Source organism: Fundulus heteroclitus, chromosome 20 (genome assembly GCF_011125445.2).
Source record: "Fundulus heteroclitus isolate FHET01 chromosome 20, MU-UCD_Fhet_4.1, whole genome shotgun sequence".
Taxonomy (NCBI): domain Eukaryota; kingdom Metazoa; phylum Chordata; class Actinopteri; order Cyprinodontiformes; family Fundulidae; genus Fundulus; species Fundulus heteroclitus.
In genome coordinates this window covers 38,028,826-38,054,424 of record NC_046380.1, presented here as the reverse complement: position 1 = coordinate 38,054,424, position 25,599 = coordinate 38,028,826, and the positions used below count along the sequence as shown (strand labels likewise).

The following is a 25,599-nucleotide window of genomic DNA, read 5'->3' as shown; positions in this document are numbered from 1 at the left end:
GGTTCTGACAAAGCAGACGTAATAGCAGTGATAGCAGCAGCTACATGTGCATCTTCCTGCTCTGCCATGTTTACGCTGGTTAATGATGACCCAATCACTTCCTGTTCATCCATCCCTTAGTCCCCTTCCTTCATTAAACCTGTAATTTAATATCCTTATGGCATGGTCCCTGTTAGTAAAAGATGTGTTATAAATTGATTAGGGGTGTGGTTTCAAAAGAAAATAGATCAGAGCATGCCGTAGAGAAGCAGATTTGTCATTTATAGTTGGAAATTTCCTCCCAGCGACCCACTGCATTTCAAGGAACAATGGAGAACACACTCCAGTGACTCTGACAGTGACAGAGATACATTGTGAAAGTGATTGTATTATTTTATATGAGTAAATTGGTTTGTTGGTGTATTGGTTCAATGAAGAGCTGGAGGCCAGCAGCTAAGGAAAGGGAAGACTGCATCTGACCATAGCCAAAGGGGAAGTCGGGATAGCACATGTCATGCTTGTCCTCATGAATCCAGCTAATATTCTTATTGTTGCCACAAGCAGTTGAAAGCAATGAGCTAGATGACCCCTTTCTGACTCAGGTCACATGGTATGCTGTTACTTAGCTCGGATTTTGCTAGGAGGGAGAACTTGTTTATTTTTGCTGAAAGGTATGAAACCCAACAGCGATATTTATATCTCCAAATGGATGCTGAAAGATTAAGAGCCCTCAAGCAACCCCAGAGAACACACAATCACATTGGTGTACATGACACAAAGCAATTGTTTGCGCTGTGCAAGTTCACGTGATGCCCAAAAGGCAGCAAAGTATGTCTTTATTAAAATGCTTATTAAAACTAGAAACAATTGTCCAAACTTTCTCTTAACATTTTTTTTTTCCTTTGGACCATGAACTAAGAAAACAGTGCCACTCTTAAAATACCCATTGATGTTTTGTTGCCAGTGACTCAATGAGATGGTAGTTTTGGTTAAAAATTACAATTCATTTTGTCCTGGTGAGAAGAAACAAATACTTTGTCTCCTGTCGTGTGTATAGAGCTTCTAGTTGTCGGGGCAAAGCTGGATTAAAATACATGTACGTTTTCATCTAGTACAGTTCAAATATGTAAATGTGTTGTCACATTTCAGTTAATGTTGAATCTAATTTTAGAGAGTTTAAACTCCATTTTTAGCGCAATGCGTTCAAGTCTGGCAGCTGTGACGCTTTTCCTCTTCATGCACAGGTGGAGCTGGAGAAAAGGGACACAAAAAAAAAGACTGCAGCCTGTCAGAAGATGTTCCCTTCATTTAGTGTTCTGTTGTGATAACAGTGAACTGTTCATTCTGATCTCCAGACGGTGCAGAGAAGTCTCAGATGTTCAGGTGAAAATAACATTTAACTTAGCAAACAAGAATAAACCGAATAACACACAGATTGACACTCAAAGATAATAAGCATTTTCACTTTTTTCTAAATTTATCACGAAGGAGAAACAGACAAAAACAGCCCACATCCACATATATATTCAAGGAAAGGTCAGAATATTTTATTTCTTCTTCTTCACTGCATTCAAGAGAAAAACAAGTCTTTAGTGATCAGTTCTTTTGAATTAGCGTTCATATGATCTGAGCAATCAACCACTAGCATTCATCTCATAGTGGGCATTAAATTGCTAAAAGAGGGCTATTTGTGACCTCCAGTAATACATTTGCTCAACATAAACCACCAGGGAGATGTAATCATGCTCCAATGTTTATTCTATTATCATCATACAACTTAGTATTGTGTATATTTTCTAGAGTAAACGTAAACACAGGGTTCATTTCCGCATAATGGACCGTAATGCTGAAAGTTGTCAAGGTTATGCTGAAATTAGAACGTTACAGCGTAATGGTTGGTACGACATGGAATAGTACGACACGGATGTTTAAGAGCAACGTAGAAAAATTAGTAAAGCTCTTGAATGTGCATCAGCGCAGCTTTATATCCCATGAACCACATGAGCTAACCCGTCGAGCTGCACTACGCAAGTAGCGTAACAACACCAGCTATATATATATATATATATATATATATATATATATATATATATATATATATATATATATATATATATATATATATACACATATATATATATATGTATATGTATTCTTTTTGATTGTGTTGTTTTATGAAGCCCTCTGAGTTTTAAATGGATTATTATGGTTTCATTTAGAATTTGTGTTCTTCATTCAGAAAACATTAGAGTTGCTGTTTTATTACAAAAATCTTCATTGGTAAAATTTCAATTTCAATCGCGACAAAGAATGGAAACATCCGCTCGGTGAAAGTGTGTGTTAGAGTGTGTATGTAAGCGTTAGTGTCCAGATCAAGGAACGAAAGCTTTCCCTTGTCCCAGTCCAGATTCACTCTTATCCTACGGGGCTTGCTGTCTACTACAAGTTTAGTGGCAGGTGCTGGTGGTGACCTCGCTTTATATTCACCCTCAAAGAACCCTATTACCAAAAGTCCAGAGTGTGCGTTTCCTTTCCTCTGCGCAGACTCTGCTATCACACCGAGGGTCCAGAATGAGCTGTCTCCAACATCAACATCCCATCTGTGGTTCCCTGAGTCCCAGGCCTGAGAACTCAGAACAGACGACCAGCCGTCACACCTCTCTGGATTATCAGGGAGGAGTTGCTTCTCTCCCAGTCTCATGCTAGTCAGATCTTTGGACAGGCTGAGATTTGAATCGGCAGTGTTTGGGTCAAAGATGAGAGGTGTGTAGGAGACACACCTCTTCATGTTGCTCCAGATGCTGAAGGCCAGGTTGCCCCGGTGTTTGGCCTGGTCTATCAGAGCTCCTGAGGGCAGTTGTGGAACATCCAGCAGGGGGCAGCGCTGGACTCTTCTCGCCGCCGCCTTGTAGACGGACAGAAATGAGATGTCGTCAGCTTCCAGCTCCTCTTCTGTGGCTCTGACCGTGTCTGAAAGAGCTGATATCTCTCTGCTCAGAGTCTCTATCTTCCTGTTTATCATCCCACTCTTCTGCTCCTCCTCCTCCCACAGTGCAGCCAGCCTGGCCTCCTCTTCCTCCGCCAGAAACCGCTGAAGCTTCTTAAACTGCTCCTTAATCCGCCTCTCTGTGCGCCGGGCCTGGACTTTAATATGTTCTGCCGTCTGATCAAACTCGTCTCTCACTTGCCTCCCAATCTTCAGCCTCTCCTTTAAGGGTTCCAGGTTTTCCCGAAGTTCCCTCCGCTTTTTCTGCGCAGCTTCATCAATGGGCCTGATTCTGTGGTTGACGTGTCTTTCTGAATCTCTGCAGATGTGACACACCGGCTGATCGTGGTCCAGACAGAAGAGTTTGAGTGTCTCAGAGTGCAGACTGCAGAGGGCCTCTTTTGTTCTGGAAGCCATTTAGTCTCTGACTGAAGCTGAAAGCACAGCGGACAGAAGTCATGGCTCTCCCCCCTCTCCTCCTCACGTTCCACAAACTGGCTCTGAGTTGTGTGTTTTTTGGTCAGACTCACCTTCAGTGTGTGGAGTGTGAGCAGCTTTAATCAGAAGTGTTGGCGTTTTCAATTTTCCTCTCTCTCCGTTGCAGTCGGACTTGCTCAGAGGAAGCTGGTCGTGTGTCAAGCTGTAGTCACATGAGTGCTTCCTGCTTTATTTCAGCCGGGTTGTTTTAAGGGTGGAACTTAAACCTGTTTGTCTTGCTGCCTCAGCCGTAACTGAGGTGTTCATTCTAAAGTTAACATTTACCAAAGCCTGTTAGCTGTACTCGCAGTTTAGCGCGTTTTATTTTATTTTTTTCTGTACAGACCATCACCATGGGTTTACACATACCTTCCATTCCTGCAAGCAAAACTATTTCAGATGTAGTATGTGGATATAAAATTCACAAACCTGGGTTATTTAAGGTGTGTCAGGAGAGGGGCGGGGCTTAAACCTGTTAGACCAAATATTTTAAATACTACTGTCTACATGTTACTGAGATGCTTTTTAATCAGTCAGTTGCCACATGTTGTAAATCTTCTAAGAGCCGTGTCTCTTCAACAATACCGTCAGCAACACTATCAGTAAAGGTTTCCTTAATATTATCTGGTAACAATTTGTTTCTGGCTGTATACACCAACAGCAATGTTTGAAATTCTATGAAGTCTGGAAGCTTAAGGAGACAGGAAGCTATAAATAAATTGGTTGGATGGTCATAAAAACCTAACCTGACCCTTGCCAGACGGATGTCGCTCCGCCTAGCTCCGCTCACATACAGCTGGGACATCTTCCATAGAGAGTGATTTCTCCAACCAATTTTATGGTCTAGCCAATCAGGACGCAGGGCTGGAGTTTCATAGATGTGACGTATTGGAGATGCGACCATGACGTGAGACTGTTTTGATTCAGACAGCAATGGCGGCTCGCATCGAGGAAGCAAGCGTTAACATTGATGCTGCTATTTCTTCCGTGTTGTCCAATCTACTTAATATTGTTTCATTAAAAGAACATCAGAGAACGGCTCTGAAAGCTTTTGTTGGTTGAAACCATGTTTTTGCCCTTCTCCCAACCGAAGTTTTGTTTTCCGGGGCGCGCCAGTGGTGGACGCGTCCGCCGCAGGTGGTTAGCGCAAACCACATTAGGAGGCCTTTAGTCCTCGACGCGGTCGGCCCGGGATCGACTCCGACCCGTGGCGCTTTGCCGCCTGTCTTCCCCCCTCTTCCTGTCAGCTCACTGTCAATAAAACGCGTGCCACTAGAGCCGCAAACACATTTAAAAAAAAAAAAAATAAGTTTTGTTTTTTCCTGCGTCGCTTCGGTGTGAGTGGTTGAAATAGCCCGTCCATAAAGATGACAGACAGGTGGCTTATCCAATCATATGCAAGGATTTTTGATAAGGCCCAGCCTTCAATAAAGGCAATTCCTATGGAGAGGTCCCAGATGGATGTGAGTGAAGCTAGGCGGAGCGACATCCGTCTGGCAAGGGTCAGGTTAATAAAAACCTACCTAGTAAATTATTTTGATGGCTCTTTTTTTGTAATGTGCATACTAGTCATAGTGAGATTTTCGTTGGTGTTGCCCCATATTTCTACAAAAAAAATCTTATACTGCAAAATAAGTGAACAACATAATACATAAAGTGTGGTTTTATTCAGAAAATGTTTAGCTTTGCTGAGCATACCAATACTTTCAGCTCTTTCGGACTGTGCACATGTTATGTGGAGTTTCCAGTAGATCTTGCTATCAATTAACACTCCCAAAAACTCTCTCCACCTTCACATTATTAATAAGAATTTGTGTATCCCTATTACTTTTACAATTCTCAAACAATATAAACTTGGTTTTATTTAAATATAATGATAATGTGTTAATATCAAAGCGTTTTTTCTAATTTACATAACTCTAATTTTATTTCAACAAAGAGCTGCTGTAAATCATCACCAAAGTATTTTTTCAAACTGTACATATATAATTTACACATGAAATAAATAATTTGAGGCCCAACACAGACCCGTGGGTAACACCACAAATGATGTTGAAGCATGATGATTTCATGTCACTGAAAAGAAAGTAAGTTCGCAAGTATGTTGTTTATATAGCACCTTTACAACAACTTGAGCTGACCAAAGTGCTTCACAACAATCACATCATAAGAAGATAAATTAAGTTTGATTAAAAATAAATTAAAACAATACAATAAAATACCAAAAAATAGCAATAAAAATAAAAAGTAAGACACTCTTAAAATCAGATTGCTAAAATAGCTATTCATCCATTGCAAAACTACTCCTCTTAAACCATAGCAGTCCAATTTATTGATTCATAAATTACATGACTAATTGTATCAAATGCTCTTTTGAAAGTTAATGAATACTCCATATGAGTAAATGGAATGTTGGTGTTGAGTGAATGGGGGTTTAGAGGTTTTGCCGTTTGCTCGATGGTCTTCAAGGTCAGCACAGAAGTGTAGACAGGGAAGTTTTGAGGCAGCTGAGAAGAGAGGAGGATGTAATGGAGTAATCCATGTTTAGAAGAGAGCTGTAAGAAAAAAAAGAAAAAAAATAAATAAAATATATATATATATATATATATATATATATATATATATATATATATATATATATATATATATATATATATATATATATATATATACATACATATATAAACCGAACTATAGGAGACAGAAAGATCTGAGCATTCAAAAGCTGGCGATATTACTCCATTTGGATATTCTGGAATAAAGGGAGACGTAGCATCGGCTATGAGTGAACGTCTTGCAGATCTAAAACACCAATGGAAGAAACACAACTGGGTTGGTGTTCCTGTTTTTGATGTTTTGTTGCCAGTGTCTGCATCTTTGATTAGGCTTTTTAATCTGTTTGCTGTGTGCATTGTATTGACACTGGTGTGAATTGTCAAGTTTTTCTCTTGTGTCTTCGATTAGATCTCAGTGAGATTTACCTGTATATTGAAAGGCCAAATGAAAATGCTAACATTGAGTGCGATCAGATTATTTAATACCGGTGAGTCAGCAGCTGAGCAGTCCTGCCCTAAAGAAGATGACATCACCCACTAATAAAAGAACAGAAAAATAGATAACTCCCAGAATAATGACATTTTAATCCTCCCTACACTGAACTGCAACAGTTGCTTCAATAATACAGTCATTGCTGATTTCTTTCCTTCCAGCATTGTGATTGCTGAATAAAAGGCTATTTTAGGTTTCTCAAGTTGAGAACTGAATTGTGAAATCTGATGGTTACATTTACTAAACAGCTGATCCCAAGCTTGGTGATAAAATTATATGTTTGAAACCTCTTCAAGGCCACAGTGAATGATGATTTAAGTCAAGAAGAAATTGTAAAGATAACATAAACATACAAAAAAAGTATAGCAGGAATTGTTTAAATGTTTTCTACACTATTTCAAAACAGTTTTTTGTCATTAAGGTGGGGAAAAGTATGAGAACTGACACAAAATGCTCCACTGTTGTAAAATCAAACATCAAATCTAGCATTTAAAACTCAGCTACACATTATCAGCAGTTCTCTCTAAGATGCATGAGTAGCAGCTCAGCAGGCTTAACATTCTGTCTTCTTGGGTAATAAATCTGCACTTTGCTCTAAAACTGATGTGCAGTGAGTAACGACAAAACTCTTTTTTCCTCTCTCTTTTTTTTTTTTTTTTTTTAGATTTGACACCCCTTTCTTGTGCCTGAAGCGATTTCTGAGACGAGATGTTCTTCTCATTAGACATTGTTCAAAGTCACAGTTTGAATTTCATTAGCTGAGTACATTTTAATCCCTGGATATGCAACCCCACACAGGAATGATGTGAGCACAGCACACGAGGGAAGAGCCATTCATCATACTCGCCCTCAGGAAACAAACAAGGAAATGGATCCAGGCTGTTGTTTAGCACTCTTCTCCTATATTTATCCCCCCCCAAGGTCAGGAAACTTGAGTTTGCGTGCTGAGGATAGAGATGATAGGCCATCCATGTGTGTTACACCTGCCCACAGAACAAGAGGTAATTGGCTGCTGGGAGGGAATTATGAGGTCCGCAAAACATGAAGCAATTGGCAATAAAAGCTTCAAAATGTATGCTCAATATCATGCATTTGAGTGCCTTGAATTTATTTTTAAAAACTTGAAAAACAGTCATAAATAGGGAAGTGAAATATCCACAGGCTTATTCTGTTTACCGGTCTAGTTCTTGTTGTTGAATCATGGACAGAAGTCCTAAGATGTTGTACTGGGTTCACTTTTGACCTGGAGGAGCCCTTGATGTGATCTTACAAAATGTTGGTAGGCTGGCAACGCCTGAGAAGGTACAACATAACAGTGCAACATTAAGCATAAATTGTTTTTAAGAAACTTGCTCGTGGCATACAGTAATTATCGCCACTCCTGCTGGTAATTTGTTCAAACCTTTTTTCCAAATAGGACAGCACTTATAACATTTTAGAGGACCGAAGCATACAAACAGAGAGCTCTTCTTTCCTCTCTTGTGCTCTCATCTCTTCAGGCCACCTCACACCGTTTCTATAAGAGTCAGGTCTGATGACTGGATTGGCTGTGGAACAAAGTTGATTTTGTGTCTGTTGAACCTTTTCCACGTTGAATATGACCACATATTTATTTGATCATTATTCTGTGGAAAACCCCTAAAAGCCCAGTTTTAATTTCTTCTTAAACTGTCCTGGGATGATGTTATGCACTCTAACAAGGGACCCAGAGCCTATACTAGAGCAACAGGCCCACAGGATCACATGTCCCCTCCCATTTTTAACAGTGGACATCAAGTACTTTTCATCATAATTAGTTTATTATTTGTTTCACACCAAACTGACTTGTAGTGTTTTACTGCCGTATAGTTCGGTCTTAGTCTTAAATGACCAAAGCACACAGTTACAGTTAAAGTCCCTGGGGAGTTTAGCAAACTCCCCAGGGACTGTGGCAGAGTCTAATGGTTTATATGGAGTCTAGGTGACTCCAAGAGGCCACTCTTTGCTGCAATTCTCTAACAATGGGACTTTGAGGATAAATTTTTACCTCACTTTCTAATGTCCTCACCCAGCCAGTGGCCATTGACTCTAACAAAACATCATGAATAAGAACCCCCTCATCAACTTCATAAAGGATAGTTTAGAAAAATGCTTTACTTGTGTCTTTACTTGTGTCTTCTTGTTAAGAACTTATGTAACTTTGGGAATTTTCTCTTCAGTACACAAACAAATTGAAGGTTGGATTTTTTAAAATTGGCTATCTGAGCTTAATGCTGCTGTAATAACAGCTGTTTCTTTAAAACCAGGATTAGCAATAAATGTTGCCTTTATGGTATTTTGTTTAGCACATTTATTTCAATTCCTTCAGATCATCTTAGCTACAATTACTAATTTACAAAAGTTGTCACCGAACTCGCTTTGGGATAATGGTTATAAACACAAAGGGATAATGGTGGGACAACGGTTGTAAACACAAAGCTATAGTTTTTGGTGTGTATTTCAAATAAACTGCATTTTTAGCCATTCTTTTAACAAAAACAGAGAACATTCTAATTATTATTCCCTATTCATAAATGTGAAAATATGTCTGGCATGGCGTGATAATCTGAGAGCTAACAAGATGTTAATCGGATATATAATGTTAAAAAATAAAAACCTTTGCTCAACACTGTACGTCTCTGTTAGTGTGTTGCACAGTCGATTAAATTAACAAGGGAGAACGATGTAACTGACATATTCTCTCACGTTAGGGTTTTCACAGTTATTCTCACACTTTCCAAATTCCTTACTGAACGCTGCTGTTTGAGACTTCTGCTTACATTAGTTTGAACTGTTGAGTTATTGTGAGGTGTTAATAAGACTTCCTCTAGCAGCTGCACTGCAAGATAGTTTGTTGAACCAGCATGCTGTGATCCAAATGTAACATGCCCCAAGATTTTTCATGTGAAAACTATTTCTTAGTGTGTGTGTGTGTGTGTGTGTGTGTGTGTGTGTGTGTGTGTGTGTGTGTGTGTGTGTGTGTGTGTGTGTGTGTGTGTGTGTGTGTATATGAGGTAATATAAAATGTAACGTTGTTCATCACTTTATGTAACACTGCACAGCATTCAAATGCAGTCTACTTAGAGGACAACTAAAATGCACAGATAATGGCAAAGTATGAAACAAAAGTATTAAATATGTTTAATTTGCTTATTTACTAAAGCGGAGAAACTACCTTTCAGAAAAAAAACAGAAGCTCACCCAGCTCAATTGAAAACCAGCTTCCTGACTGACCATCAGTAATAGGTGAGACAGGGCAGCATCTTCCCCTGGCCAAGAGCAATCAACCTCAAATCTGCCCCCCCCCCCCCCCCCCCGCTTTAATTTTTAAAAAGTTAAAAACATGGTACAAACGGGCTGTGTTTTTCAGTTTTTCAAGGTGGAAGCAAAGCCAAGGAGCTCGGATTTAACAAGACATGCGGAATGGCCTGGATAGCTGCCATGAGACGATCAAAACTCAATTTCAACACTGCATCCTGATACATGTGTGTTTCCATGACATTTTCTCACTGGTAAGTTTAAATCAAAGCTAGTTTTGCTGTTTTACAAGGAGATTTTAGCAGGCTGCTAGTGCTAACCTAGCCAGCTAAGGATAAATTTTTTTTCTTTGATTGTGATTGAACATCAAAACAAAGAGGACCAAGCAGGAAGAACATGATAACTTCCCTCTGCCTCCCCATCTATTATTATCTGTCTAAATTAGATGACTTTAAAAGCAGATACAAGTGGGACTAACTCTGACTCTCCACACTCCCTGTGAGTGCTGCTATTATCTGTACAGCAATTCCATTTACTGTGGATATTTATCTTCACGTTGCAGTATGCTGACTGCCTTGTGTTTGCTTCTGTCAATAATATGCTGAGTGCAAAGGCTACAGATGGAACAAACTTAATATGGGTTGAAAAATGACAACTTTTCAATGAAAACAAGGAAGATTAAAAATAACTTCATTAAGTGGCTTCACATATTTCTTGTCCTTACTCGGTCAGGGGTTTTCTGGACATTTTGCATCTTTGTTGTCCATTATAAGCACTAAACATGTCTCAATGTAGGTCATGATCTTTGAACAGAGGAATGCAACATGGAGATAGAACATTTTGAAAGCGTAGGTGTGAAAGTGTGTGTGTAATTACAGAAGTGGAATCACAGGTTTTGGACTTGGAGGACTGTCCCACCAGCTGGAGCCAATCACTAATCAACACTGCTTATGATCTGAAAACATTAAACTGGTGGGAATGAAGATTTCCTCAATTCTAAATAAAAGCACACCCATCACAAGCGTTTGGCTGCTACCCTGATTATTACTGAGAAGCTACGGAAGCTGTGGTAAACCACTAAACCACTTGAGCCAAGATTTTTTAAGAAATAGGTAAAACTATTACTCAGTCAGATGCAAATCAATGACCCACCATCACTGTCCTGGGTCGTTAGAAGCTATTGCTTGGCGTGAGTGGAGTACTTGGTCACCTGAATCATGACGAGACTGCTGATGCAATCTCTTTGTAATGAGCTGGAGGACCGAGCTGTAAACACTGGAGAGTTGGAAACACAATCCTCCCCTTCTGTTTAGTGATGGCTTTTCTCTTGTGACCAAGATGGCTTCTTTCACTCCTCGTTCAAACCATCTGTTCTCTCTGTCCAACATCTGGACGTCATTGTCGTTAAAATAGTGCCCTTTGTTCTTGAGGTGCAAGTGGACTGTTGGGTCTTGCCCCGAGCTGCTGGCCCTGCTGTGCTGTGCCATGTGATTATGTAGCTGTTGTTTAGTTTCTCCGATGTAGGCGTCTGAGCAGTCCTCGCTGCATTGGACTGTGTACATAATGCCACTCAGCTGTGGTTTGGGTGTTCTGTCTTTGGAATTAGCCAGTTATTGAGAAAGTTATTGGGTTTGAAATTTACTGGTATGTTGTGTTTGGAGAAAATTCTCCTGAGTTGCTCAGAAACTCTCGACACATATGGAAGCACAATGTTCTTGCGTCTCTCTGTTCTCTCCTCTGTGTTCGATGCTGGGTTGTTGTTTTTTCAGCTAGCCTTGTTGGCTGATTGGATAAAGGCCCATTTTGGGTAACCAAAAGCTTGCAGTGATCTCCTGATGTGCTTGTGTTCTTGTTTCTCTTCTGTGGTAGAGGAAATATTGCCAGCCCCATATCTCAGAGTTCTGATAACAGAGAATTTGTGCTGCCGGGGGGTGATGTGAATCAAACTGCAAATATTGGTCTGTGTGAGGGGGCTTCCGGTAAACCTCAGTTTTGAGACTCCCATCTTCCTCAATGTGTACCTCAAGGTCCAGAAAAGGCAACATGTTGTTCTTGGCATCCTCTCTGGTAAACCCTATGTGGCCGTCCACTGAGTTGATGTGGTTGGTAAATGCCTCAACTTCTTTGGTTTGGATTGGAAGTATCGTCCACGTATCTAAACCAGTGAGTTGGTGGTCTTCCCTTGTAAGCACAGAGTGCCCTGCTCTCCACCTCCTCCATGTACAAATTGGCCACAATGGGTGACACTGGGGAGCCCATGGCACACCCGTGTTTATGTCGGTAAACGTTGTCTCTGTACTTGAAATATGTGGTTGAGAGACAGAGGTCCAACAAGTCACAAATCTGTTTTGGTGTTAAATTGGTTCTATCTTTTAGTGATTAATAATGTTCCAGCTGAGTCTACTGCCACTGATGTCAGAATGCAGCTGAAATAAGAGGTGACGTCAAAGGGAACAATGGTTTCCCTTGGTCCCAGTCTCAGGTGCTGGACTTTGGAAATTAAGCCTGTTTTGTATGTGGTGTGGAGTGTTTCCAAGCAGCGGACCATGGAATGGCCTCTCCTGGATACAGCTGATATTAGAGAAAGCGATAGATCACTTTATCTTTTTCCAGTTTTTGTAGAGAGTCAGTTATTTTCTTTGTGTAGTTATTGGTTGGATTCCTTTTGAATCATTGGTATGACTAGAGAAGCTCTGCAAAAGTTAAGTCCATAAATCATTTCTGTCATCTTTCATGATAAAGATCACCCACTGCTTTACGATGAAAGCAAAAAGAGGTGTCAAAGGCAAACATAAGGCATCAGATTGAAGCAAGATTGAAGAGGTGAGATTTGAGCAGCTTTTGAAAGAGATCCACGAGCCCACGGATTTAATCCCCCTGAGTCGTCCAGCAATGATTCAAAAAGTCTGGTAAGATGCACAGCCAGGGGGCCTGTTGTAGTTCTATAATCGGTGGTTGCCTTACTTGGTCATATATAGTTTCCTCCATGTTATGAGCCCAAAGAATGAGGATTAGTTGAATATACTGATTGTCAGGTTATTCCATCAGTGAATGTCTTCTTCCCTGTTGACAAGGGAAATTTCCAAGACAACAGTTCCTGGATTCATAAGGCTAAAATTTGGGAAGAGTGATTCAACAACCATTTTTACACATGGTTTAGTGTCCCCAGAATCCAGGCCTTATCTCTATAGAGAGTGTTTAGGATGTGCTGGTGAAGAATTTGCTCACCTCCACAAGACCTCCAAATAAAGCTCAACGAATGTTTGCCATATTCAAAGTTAAAGGTGGTCCAATGAAATGTTACAGTGAGCAGTTGTTGTGGACCAGTGGCCAGTTAGAGTTAGGGGTGTTAGGCATTAGGGCAGTGGAATATTCAAGGCAAAGAGGAATTGTATTTTTAGTTACCCTGTTTCACTTGTCTTACATTTTGCCCAGAGCAGCTGTAGGCTGCTTTGCAACAACCTTTTCTAAAATATTTGACATAAATAGTGATTTGAAGATCAGTCTGTAGCTTTTAAAAAGAGAAGGGGTAAGTTTTTTTGTTTTCTTTTAAAAAGAGGGTGGAGAACAGCATTTGTAAAGCATCAGGATATCATACCAGAAAGCAGTAAAGTGTTAATAATCATGAGCCAACTACATTCAAAAGACTGAAATACAACTTTTAAGGAATATGCAACTAAAATGTCAAGAGAGCCACTGGTTACGTTCATTGAATCAGCCAGTTTGGTTAACTTGGGCGGTCACAGTGGTACAACTCTAGAACAATGGGCCGAGTTGGAAAGGAAACAAAAACAGAAGATGCTAAAGAATAAATTATAAATAACTTAATATTACTCACATTGTTAACTTTATTAAAAAAAGGACAATATCCTTACTGGTATCAAATCAAACCTTAGGATTACCTTCACACTTTTAGACCACGTTGAAAAAAAAGTACAGGCAGCCTGAGATCTCTAAATGAAGGTAGATGAGCTTTTAAATAGAGGACATAAGTGTAAACAACATTTAATCTAAAAGCGCTCAACTTTTCTGTGAGAAAGTTTTAACAACGAATGCTGTCATGTTTCCTAGGAGGGCAGTTTAACATTGAAGCTGATTTTGAAATGACAAATACTTTCTAAAATGCAAAGATAACGCTTATCGAGAAGATGAATTGATAACATTTTAACACTAGATACTGAACACAACATTAATAATATACAGTAAGCCGGCCGAAAAAGAGGTTAGAAAAATATCGTGACAGGGTGATTTGCTACTTAGCAATAACCCCCCTAAAAACAACAACAATAATAGCTCACTTGTCAAGTCATATTGAATAAATAAATGGATAAAAATCTTCAATATTATTCTGAGAAACTACGTTTTCTGTTTTTTTTTTTTGATGTAATAAAAAAAGTAGCAGCCTCACAAAGACACTTATTTAACAAACAAAAATGTTTACTGCAGTCTTTAGCTAATTTATTTCTTCATCTTTCTTGTCTCCCACACATATTTTGCTGTAGAGCCAATCTGAGCCTTTTTCATTCTTTTAAATAGCCTGTTGATGTTTTTCAGACATTTTGCATATTTATTGAGGTATCCTTGCTTAATTGACCATTGCATTGATTTTGCTTTTTAACAACCAATAACTCTAAGGTATTTTTCTTTACTTATGTGTGCATCTGCATAGTTCTATCTGCATTCCATTTTGCTGCTGGTACACCTGGAAATCCCCACTGTAGAAGAATAAAGGATATTTCTATTCTATTCAAATGATCAACAGCAGGCAGTCTATGCAAAAAAATGTGTCTTGTTCGTATTCAGTGTGAACGTACCTTAACGCAACAACGCGAACATCCACATATACACTCTTGTTTACAGTTGCTTATTTTGTAGCCCAAATAAGGGACTTCCATAACATTGTTCATCTTATCACGAGAACAGAGCCACGAGACTGCCACCGGATTGGTGCATAGAAAGTAGCAAGGGTGGATTTTCGGCCAGAGACAGTAGGAAGAGATGACAGATCCCTTTAGTCTCATAAACACTTAGATTAACATCGCTGGGATTTAGAAGAGGATATATTAAGGTAAAAATATTACTTAGTGCTGCTTTAATGTCTACAAGAAGCAAATACAAGGAGAAGGCCAAGCTGACAACGTACCCATAAATCATCCATTTTGATCAATTTGATCATGTGTCAATTGAAATTGTTATTGTGCATAGATACACAAATTGAGGCAGTGAACAACTGTTAAATATGCTAAAAGCCACTGAGTTCATATTCTCGTTGTATGTGTCTTCACATGCTGACATTTGCGTTTAGATCACAATACAACCACTGCAGAGCAACTAACATTCTGAGGGCTACTGGGGTAAACAAAAATGAAAATGGTTCAGTTGATTTTGACTCTATCTCTACAGACTTTTATCTTTACACCTGGTGAAGTCAGCAGGTAGAAGCAGCAGCGGTGCTGTTATAAAAATAGCCACGTTTCTACACATTTCAAATTCTTTGACATCTGCTTTTTAATAGTTTATTTTTGTCTTCTGGGTTCGGTCCTGTCATCTATTAGGAAGGAAGCGATTTTACCTCTCTTTTCTCCTTCAGCTTCTGTCGGTCCCATCTCGGCTGCTCTCCTTTTTATGGGGATGTTCAAAGCTGTCAGTGGAACGCAGAGTGGAAGACATCATTTGAATTTCAAAGGCCTGACAGAACACATTGCTGCTATCAAGTGTAAGGGCCCTTTTGACAAGAAAGTGCCCTCAAATTAATCATCTACATTGAGAGTCCTTTGCAGGATACCTTCGCTGCCAGCGGGGCGAGCAGCCAAAGAGGTTGTTACAGAGAGCGGGCCGACATAGCCAGACTTCATTAAAAGAAATATATAGCCAGAACCCTCCCACACCATGCTGATTCCAGACCCAAACATGTTTTTATGAGGCGAGCAGCATGAGGTTAACTGGTCCCATTTGTGCTTCTTATTCACATCTGTGCATTTCTTCTGCTTAGTGCAAAAAAGGGTTCCTAAATTGTGTCATTGCCACTGCACCCTGGGGAGATGTAAAATGATCCATGAAAACACAAAACTGGAGCTCCTCCTTAGGTCCCGTTGATGAGACATAAGGCAGCGATGAGCAGCAGACAGCCTCCAGTCATCAGCGCTATGGGCTAATTAGCCATCGCTAATGTGAAGCAGCTTGATTTACAGGCCTGTCCCTTTTATGTCACCATGGAGACGGTGGGATCACCGAGGACTGGTGTGGGCCCACTAAATGATACCATAAAGGAGTACTTATGGCCACTTAGTAGACTGTCACAAGTCATCGCGAGGAGGAGGGTGGACAGTAGAGTTGGTGTAGAACCATGGGATAAGTTATTTCTGTACTACACATGTTTTCATGGTTAGTGTGCTGCTAGACAGAACATATCTTTGAAGCAACAGGGATTCTTAAACCACTGGTGCTCCATCATCATTTCCTGGAACAATCTTTTAATTACGAGTCATTTCTAAACATTGAAGTCCCAACTCCAATTTCTAGTTTCATTTAGAGCATTAAAAAGTCCTAGCATGCTAGGGGATAACACATACATTAAAAGATGGTAAAAACCCTGAAATCCAACATTTATTCTGATTTTATGACATGACACCGAAAAGGCCTATTCATCATAACAGTTGCCATAATTTCTAAAGATTTTGAATTTCATATTTTTTTTGTCATGAGAGAGCGAGAGCGCGCGAGAGAGATAGAGAACAGATCGATATGTGTTCCAGCTTTGTTCGCTCCTAATGAGAGTTTCCTATAATTTCTGCATCATCATTGAGATGTCTGTTACTGCTTAGAAGCTGCTTCTACTGATTACATTTGTTGGTACAGATGGATAACCCATGAGGAAACTTTCTAAACTAGTTTTATTTGTTCTTAAAAACAATCAGTGAGGCATAAAATTTTACACGGCCATGGATTGAAATAACATTTTTCAAAGACCAGCCCTTTATTGGGAACATTCATTGTCCTGCTGCATACTTTATTTTCTTATTAAAGAAACACTCCAAAGGAAATAATACATGCACTGGAATCTCGCCAAGCAGTGACACAGAGTGCTGACTTTTACATAAATAAGCAACTTTACCGACTCTTTCTCTCTCTCTGTAATCTGGTTTCACTGTACAGACTGATCTATGCAAATTCTAAACACCCAGCAGCTTATTGTGCAAAATATTAGAGCTCTGAAACCACATTCCCTCTATGCTGAGAGACTGGTAAAGATCCTGTGAGATATGTAAAGATAATGTAAGTTTGATAACTGGAGGTAGGAATTAAGTCAGAATAAGAGAGTATTGGTCCACCCTTTTCCTTTTGATTAAAGTCTACTTTTAATGGTTTGAATAAATAAGAATTATTTAATTGACATCTCATGTTCCTTTATTCTGCAAGTAGCTCAACATTGTAACTACAGAAAAATATGTATTTCCTAAATGAAAGACAGCAACAAAGATTTTGATTTAAAACAAAATAGCCCCAATTAAAGCAGTGAGTGATTTACATGTTATCCCTGTGTAAAGGGATTACACAGGATTACACAGTAAAGGAGTAAATCAACTGTCCATGATGCGAATGATGCGTTTCGAATGATGCGAACTGCACATGGGCGAATAGAGTGAACCAAAACAGCAAAAGGAAGGAAGCTAAATTGAGCTCGAGTGCAACAATCTAAACTTTTCTGTCAAACTGCGTCACTAACTACGTTTGCATAGAGATAAATAATCAGAATAAAGGGTCATTAGGAATAAATTTTCCACTATTGAAAACAGCAACAAAGATTTTTGTTAGAAAACCCCTGCACAAAACAGCTACATTATGCGCCAATGACTTTCTTTTTTTTCTTTTTACTTTCAAAAGAAAATTTTATAATTAAGTTCTAACACACACACACACACACACACGTCTATATATATATATATATATATATATATATATATATATATATATATATATATATATATAGATAGATAGATAGATAGATAGATAGATAGATAGATAGATAGATATATGCACAAATCCAGCAACTGAAAAACAAAAGCAGCAGCTGTAAAAGCGGTCACTGTACCATACCTACTTAAAGCAAATCCATTTCTGTACTGACACACACACGAGGTCCTTGTACAAGAGAAATAACCTATTCAAGGTAAAAGAATTTATAGAGCTGCTTTGTATCTTTTATTGAGCTGTGTATAAAAGCAATCTGTTGGAAAGATGTTATGGCTATCTAGTATTGCTTAATCCTAATACCTGGCACATATATAGCAAAAACACGTCACACCAGGATGAATTTGAGAGTCATCCGGATCCTAATCCATATCATTTAATGTGATGTCAGCCAATGATTTGCAGCTACAGCTTCACCTCCTCTAGGAAGCCTTTCCATAAGGTTTAGGAGAGTATATTTGGTTTAACCTTAAACTATTCTTCCAGAAGAGCTTTTATGTGGTCAGACACTGATGTAGGAGGAGACAGCCTTGCTTTCTATCTCAGCTCTAATTCATTGCAAAGGTGTTCTCTTCCAATTGAGGCGTTGCTTTATGGACTATTTCGCAGTCCTTGGCATAGAAAGTAGTCATTCCCAAACAGTTCTTACAGAGTCAGAATCATAACTTCGTCCAATCTGTCCAGAGTGATGTCAGGCTTGATTTAACGAGGACAAACACAGATGTCTTTTCTTTTCCTGTTAGTGTGATTGAAGCTAAATAACATTTTTAAAACTGGATCAGCAGCAATCACAGCCCACATAATTCAGAGCAAAATGTTTTTTTTTGCCATGCCTTGACAAATTTATTTATATGATACCCCAGCTGACACCAAAGTGCTGAATGGACATAAACTATACACGCATTAAAATATAAATTCAAGGAGATGCATAAAATATGTTTAAAAGCAACTCAACTAAATTAAGCTATTTCTTGCTGGTTCAAAAGCCAGTGAAAAAATGTTTTTAAGAGAAGATTTAAAAATACCCAATAAAGAAAGCTATCTGATGTGCACTGACAGTGAACTCAAAAGCCTTTGAACTGCCAAAAAGTAGTATTGTCCCCTCTGAGCTTCCATCGTGTTCTCGGCACATCCAGGAGAAGCTGGCCTGAGTGAACGGGAAGGGTGATGGGATTATAAAAGCTCAGGGAGGTAAGGCGGGACAAGACCGTTTAAAGAATCTTAAAATGAACCCTAAAATATACTGTACACTGTAACTAAAATGTACACTTCACAACTTGACTCTATATAAATTAATAAATGAATCAATGAATCAGGTGAGATATGGATCATTTAATAAAGTGCTTTAAAACATCCAAATAAGGAAACCAAATCACATAAGGAAATTCTAATACTTATAACACTTATAACACACCTGGTGGTAATGCATTTATGTATGATGTGACAAACAGGTTATTTCTGCTGTACTTGGACTTTGCACTTTGATGTGATTGCCTAGCGACCAGCTTTTCACACACTGTTTATCTCTGTTAGACTGATGTCGTATACTATGCACACTGATGCCAAATATGTTCATCTACTTTTTAACGTCACCATTATAATTAAGTTGAATGTTTCCAAAAATCATTGTATGAATAAAACCCCCCAGGTGGCTCCATGTCACATCTATATTTAGTAGAATTCATCATCTAAATATCAACTTTTCTATTTTCTGCCCACACTTAACCTTGTTCAGGGTCTTGGAGTCATGCAGTTTGCTAATTAGAGTTGCCAATTAAGTTCACTTATGTGTTTTTGAGCCGTTGAAGGAAGACAAAGGACCTGAAAAATAATAAAAAGTAAAGTAGCACAAATCTTTGTACCTCTGCTGTCAATTCATTTGTACATCTGAAATTATTTCTGTTAGATTGTTCCTCTTAGTTAGACAGTTTATTTGTGTCTCAGTTCAGCTCTAATCATGGTACTTAGTTAATGTTTGTGTTTTAAGAGGACAATTTGCACTCTTCCTGTTTCAGAAGAAAAACAACTTCAATATTTTATCAGGCTTATTATGATACTTGTAACAAGAGATCAGACTTTGCTGCAGCTCCAGTTTTTCACCAGCAGCAGTCCTGGAGCCCCAGCTGAATATCAAGTTATTTCTAGAGACACGGACAGGCCAGAGGCCAAGAAGCAACACAAGTAGTAGTTTGTCTTGTGCTCAGTCACAGTACAAAGAACTACAGAACCACCAACCCAATCCCTAATCCAGCTCTAATGGTACATAGGCCCGAGCTTCAACTCACATTTGTCCACTTTGGATTCAACCGCAGTGTGCAGAGAATCCCTTTAGCAAACGTTTGCCCATGATTCTCCTTCTATGTTCTCTCTGACACTCTCCTTCCCTTCTTCTCCCTACTGTCTGCTCCATACTTTAGTACTTTTTGTTTCAGTTTTCCTGTTTAGAACAGTTTTTCTAGATTATATACCTAGCATGAAAAGTTAACAAGTGACACATATCTCAAAATAAATTGTTATTGTACATGTTTTTTTTATCAAGTATATCATATAGTAATTCATTTTTGTTTTTGTTTTCCTGTGCTAAATTAAATGATGAAATATTTGCAAACTGCTGTTATGTCGCACAAAATAAAACCTCAATGGTCAACTTGCACAGCAACTCTGCAATGATGCCTTATTTTGCCTTATGATGCCATCATCACAAAAACTAACATGCATCATCACAAAAAACTAAGATAGTGTTAGCCTCTGGGTGAGTTTGAATTTGTGTGGGGAGAGATAATCATTTTGACAGAAATTATTTTTTATATATTTATTCACAATAAAAATTGAAAAACATGTTTTGATGGGTGTATGTATGTCCTTATTAGAACTTTCACATGCACAAATACAAAATGTTAGACGTTGTACACCTACAGTAAGACGCAGCAGTCTGTCACTGAACACAAGGCCTCTAAACCACTGAAATCTGTTCTCCAAACACATTCTGAAAATACTTTTTACCGTCACAACTCGCTTATCTTTCCATTTTAGGATCTTTACCATTCAAGTTAGCTGTTAAAGCCAAGAGAAACACGAGGAGTATCTTTTAAATAGATTTATAAGAGGACATAAATTCACCTATTGTTTTTGAGTTTTTGTTGCCGAACTGCAGACTTACTCTGTAAATGGTAAAATGCACTAAATACGAGCAAAAATGTCACTTGAGCTAAAGTTTCCAACCAAGAATAAAACGCTAACTAAGGAAAACGATGTGTATGGAAATGTGAAAAATGCCTCATTGGAAAGAAAATCAAATAGAAAATTGATTAACCCGATCTGCTCTATCCTTGCGTTGTAAAAAATGCACAAGGGGTAGCTAAGTAGGTTTCATTCATCTTTTTAGTGCCGATCAATGGAAGAAACGCATTCAGTTCAAATGCAAATGTGTTTGATACTGAAATGCAAATGAGGCTGAAGCAGCCTTAAATCTAACATGCAGATTTATTCATTTATGCCATTTGGTTTGTGGATAATTGTATCCTTAAAAGTTGATAATGCAACCACATTGGTTGCCTTGAGATACGTTTGTGAGCAGAAAAGACTCTGGAGTTGGAAGCTAGGTTTATGTCTCCTGGGGAATATAATGCCTCAGGTCATGAGCTGATAAAATAAAGCAATTGACTTGGTGTGTTGGCAAACTATTCGTTCTGCAATGTTGAGCTTGAAACTATTTTTATTAATTATTGGAAGAAATAAAAAACATGTTAAGTTTTCATTGCAGACTGAAATGATTTAGAAATATCAGCGTCTTTGAATAAAAGAAGAAGTCAATTCCATATCACAAATACCTCGCAGACACCCGGGTATCAGAGGTCGCTTGCATCTCTTCTCACCTCCACCTAAATATTCTGGGAAGTTTAAAGACAAGATGGATGTCAAAACAATATTTTTCATGGAAGCATCCTCGACTTAGAAGCTCTTCCGCCAGATAAATAACCTCCCTTTAAAAACCTAACATACTAATTTAATAGTGATTATTTTTTGGCACTAGTGATTATAGCCTTCTGTGGAATCTTTATATCTAACTATGACATATGGAGGGTGCTATTTTTTTTCTCTGTTGTTCCTTTGTGCATGGTTTCATCAAGGAAACGTACCATCACAAGAACATCTGCTTCCTGCTACTGTGTTCATGCTCAGTCTTTTTTTACATTTAAGCAGAACAAATGTAAAAAATAAATAAACAAAATAAAACTGGTGTTATGTTTACATACTAGTAAATGGCTTTAGCTCACTTCACAGAAACCAGTGAACATGCAGGGAACTGATGTTGAGATAGTGGACTCTTATAAATATACTGGCGTCATAATACTGACATAATACTTTACAGGAGGAGTTAGGGCAGACTCTACCTGCTGAGGAGACTGAGGTCTTTTGGACTGCAGGGGGCGCCTCTGAGGACCTTCTTTGACTCTGTGGTACCATCAGCCATCCTCTATGGGTTGGTCTGTTGGAGCAGCAGCTTATCTGTAGCTGAGAGGAAGCAGCTGGAAAAACCCACTAGGAGGACCAGCTCTGTCCTGGGATGCCCCCCTGGACCCAGTGCAGGTGGTGGGAGACAGAAGGACTGAGAAAAATACCATCACTGATGGACAATGTCTCCCACCCCATGCATGGAGCTGTTGCACAGCTGGAGAGCTCTTTTAGTGACAGCCTGCTGCACCCCAGATGCTCTAAGGAGTGTTTCCGCAGTCCTCCTGGCTGCTGGTAGACTTTATCATTTCTTCTGCTCTCAACAGACTCGGTACTTCTTTACAGACATGCTAATGGTTCCACAGGTTATTGATCTGATCAGGAATCACTTACACCGTCTCTAAGATGTTAATGTCCATTTGAATACTTTTTAGCTTTTCATGGAGAGCTGGTTTGTACAGTCATGCATATTGCACAGTTTGCATACATCATTCTGTAAATTGGCTGCTGTCTTTCTTCTTTTAACTTGAACATTGCATTTTGACTTAAATATGCTGTATTATCTATTAATAATGGCACGATATTTTTCACTCTCTTATAAGTTAATTTTCTTCTGTTTTACAACTGAACTTTGAACTAGCTTTTGACTCATATTATGTAATCTAATGTGTAACTCTGTGGTACACGCCAACAAACAAGTCAGGAAGGATAGAGGAAGTGTTGTAGACACCCTGCCTCCTTTAAGAGCAGGTTTATAACTTTCCTTTTTGACAAAGCCTGCAGTTAGAGCAGCTTGGATTATCCTGAGCTATTTCTGTAGTTATGCTGCTATAGGTTTGGGCTGTGTGAGGAAATTAAGATCTATTTCTTTCACTCTGCTGAGTTCTCCAGATATTCTCCAATTTTGCATCAACTTTATCTTCTCTTTGTTGTTTTTTTTTCTTCATAGTAGGAAAGTCTGGCCTGGCGTTCTGTTTAGCTGCAACACCATCCTTGGGGGAAGATCATCTGCCATTACCCTTTCTAACATAGGAAAGATTCCTGGATCAATGTGTGCTTTTGTGCTCTTTCATCTCTCTGCTCTGTCTTCTCAAACCCCCAGTTGGTTGTGGCAGAAGACCGTTCACACAGAGCCTGGTTCTGCTGGAGGTTTCTTACTGTTAAAGGGGAGTTTTCCTCTCGCTACTTGCATGCTTGGTATAAGCAATTGCTGCAAAGTCAACGACGCAGGCGAATGTCCACTGTGGTTACGTGTGTCAGGTATGTGGTTCTATGTTGTGGAACTGGGGTGTGTCGTTCTTACCTTTCTCCAGCAGGGTGCGAAAGGTGGAGGACACCCACAGGAGTTTCCCATCCACGGCAATCCCTGAGGAGCATTTGAGGCGACTTTAGATGAATGGAAGGCGTTAGAACATTAGCTCTTTTTGAGCAGTACCTGACCAGATCCTAGTTCCATGTTCTTCCATGGTTCTAAGTTATCATAGACTAACCCTCCGTGTTCTCCCCTCAAGTACCACCTTGTTGAAATCTGGTTCTCTGAAGCTTCTAAAGATCTTCAACTCCATTGTCAGATCCAAATCCCAAGAGCCTTCTTGACACTCCAGTTGACCATAAGTCTGCTAATGTGTAGTATACACCAAGAATGAAGACATCTTATTTGTTATAGGACCTGGGCAGATGGTTCAAAACTCTGCCAGACAGGTGTTACCTTTCCAAAGGTTCATTTAAAAAAATAAAGCTGGTGCAAGTGGGAAACCTATGCAGGAGCAAGCTGGAGATCTTTTTGGTGGAGAGAGCTGAACTACTCCCTGCAGTGATGATGACCAGCTGGCTGATGCTTGGTCTGAGTGCAGGAGACAGGCTTGGGTCACACACAGGAGGTCAGAAGCAAGCAGATAAATCCAGGGGCTTAGCAAAGCTCATGGTCCAGAAGCCAGAAGCTATTTCAGGTGTTCAACAAGGGCTAAGCAAGGCAGGGAAACCCAGAGATTTGGTCGTGGTACAATTGTGGAAAAACAGGCATAAAGAAGGGTGGTCATATACCAACCAAATGCTTTCAATAAGCTGCTGCTGTCTGGCTGTCTGCAGCAGGCTTAAGAAAGGCAGAAAACAGGGGTGTGTGATGAGCTGGATTGCAGTGGCTGAGAGGCAGTCTTGCAGGTGCAGAGAACAATCCTTAAGGAGCCTGGAGCAGGCCAGTGTAGATGAATGCAGACAGTAGAGAGGCCAATATTACAACAATATTATCTGTCACTGCTGTCTGGTCCGTGGAAATATGTTGATCAGCAGAATCTGATGCAGACAATAACATTCTGAGGATGGTTCATGATAACGTTGCATTATTTAAAACACCAAATGCATTTGTACGGCGGGCTGGCACAAGGATCATGGCACAGTGCTAGGCGCCCCCAGGGCAAACAGGGTTTTCTTTAGGGGCATTGGATTAACAAGGACTGCATGCAAATACAGAGCAAAGTTTTGGAGATATTTTTGGAAAATAAATGTTTGAAAACCATGCATTCACTCTCTTCCACTTCACAACTGTCCACTTCTTTGAGTTGGTCTAAAACACAACATCTCAAGAAAACCCGTTAAAGTTTTCTTTGTTGTAACATGGCCAAAATATGGAAAACAATCTAGGGGGCAAGCATGCTGGAAGAGTCGACATGGTGTTAACACTTATCATATCCCTTTGTTTGGATTTCAGTCTCATAAAACAGAAAAAATATATCTTCTCCTCTAGGATAATTACCCAATACTTTAACTCCCTTAATTAGTTTTCTTTGGACACGCTGTATCTCTCTGAAGCCACCTGTAGTCATGATGTCATTTGCATTTTTCACATCCATCACTTACGTGGCTGCGGCAACATGTTTGCCAAACACCCTCAGCACCCGTGGCAGCTCAGATAGTGCGACAGAAAATCCTGAAAGATTGTTCAGTGGAGGTGAGGGGCCCGTTCCGTTGTCAGCAACCATGTTAAACCTCATCAGCGTCTGCATACTTTCCAACCTACTTTCATTAGAAGAACAAAAAAACAATAGCTCTTTCCCCAGGGTGAAACCTGACTTTGACTCTAGAGTTGGACACATGGACAGCAGCTACATTCTGTCCTTCCCCCAGGTCAGATAAAAGAGGCTGACAGTGATACTATTGATTATCTCTGAACTGGCGTAGTGTATGTCTGTGCTGGTGTGATAGCTATTCTGGCAGCTAAGGCAACTCTCCAGCTTTCATTTGCCCACTGACTTAATGCACTGTCATCCTATATGAAAGAGTATGGATCTTTGACTTAGATAGGACGGACACACATGCAGTTGGAACCAGATATTTGGATAGACTGTATGAAAGAAAGAAAAAAGATGCCCTTTTTTTATTAGTGTCTGAAATTGAGTCAGACTAGACTG

The 25,599-nt window shown here is 39.4% G+C and overlaps 1 protein-coding gene across 1 annotated transcript; it reads right to left on the bottom strand.

The window, feature by feature from the left end:
- Positions 1–2,136: 2,136 nt before the first annotated feature.
- LOC105933980 (nuclear factor 7, ovary) lies at positions 2,137–3,676 on the bottom strand. The gene is made up of 2 exons (XM_012873783.3): positions 3,496–3,676; positions 2,137–3,399 (listed from the first exon to the last, which is right to left on the bottom strand). The coding sequence occupies exon 2, from the start codon at positions 3,380–3,382 to the stop codon at positions 2,225–2,227; it is 1,158 nt and encodes a 385-aa protein (XP_012729237.2). The 5' UTR covers positions 3,383–3,399; positions 3,496–3,676; the 3' UTR covers positions 2,137–2,224.
- Positions 3,677–25,599: the final 21,923 nt, after the last annotated feature.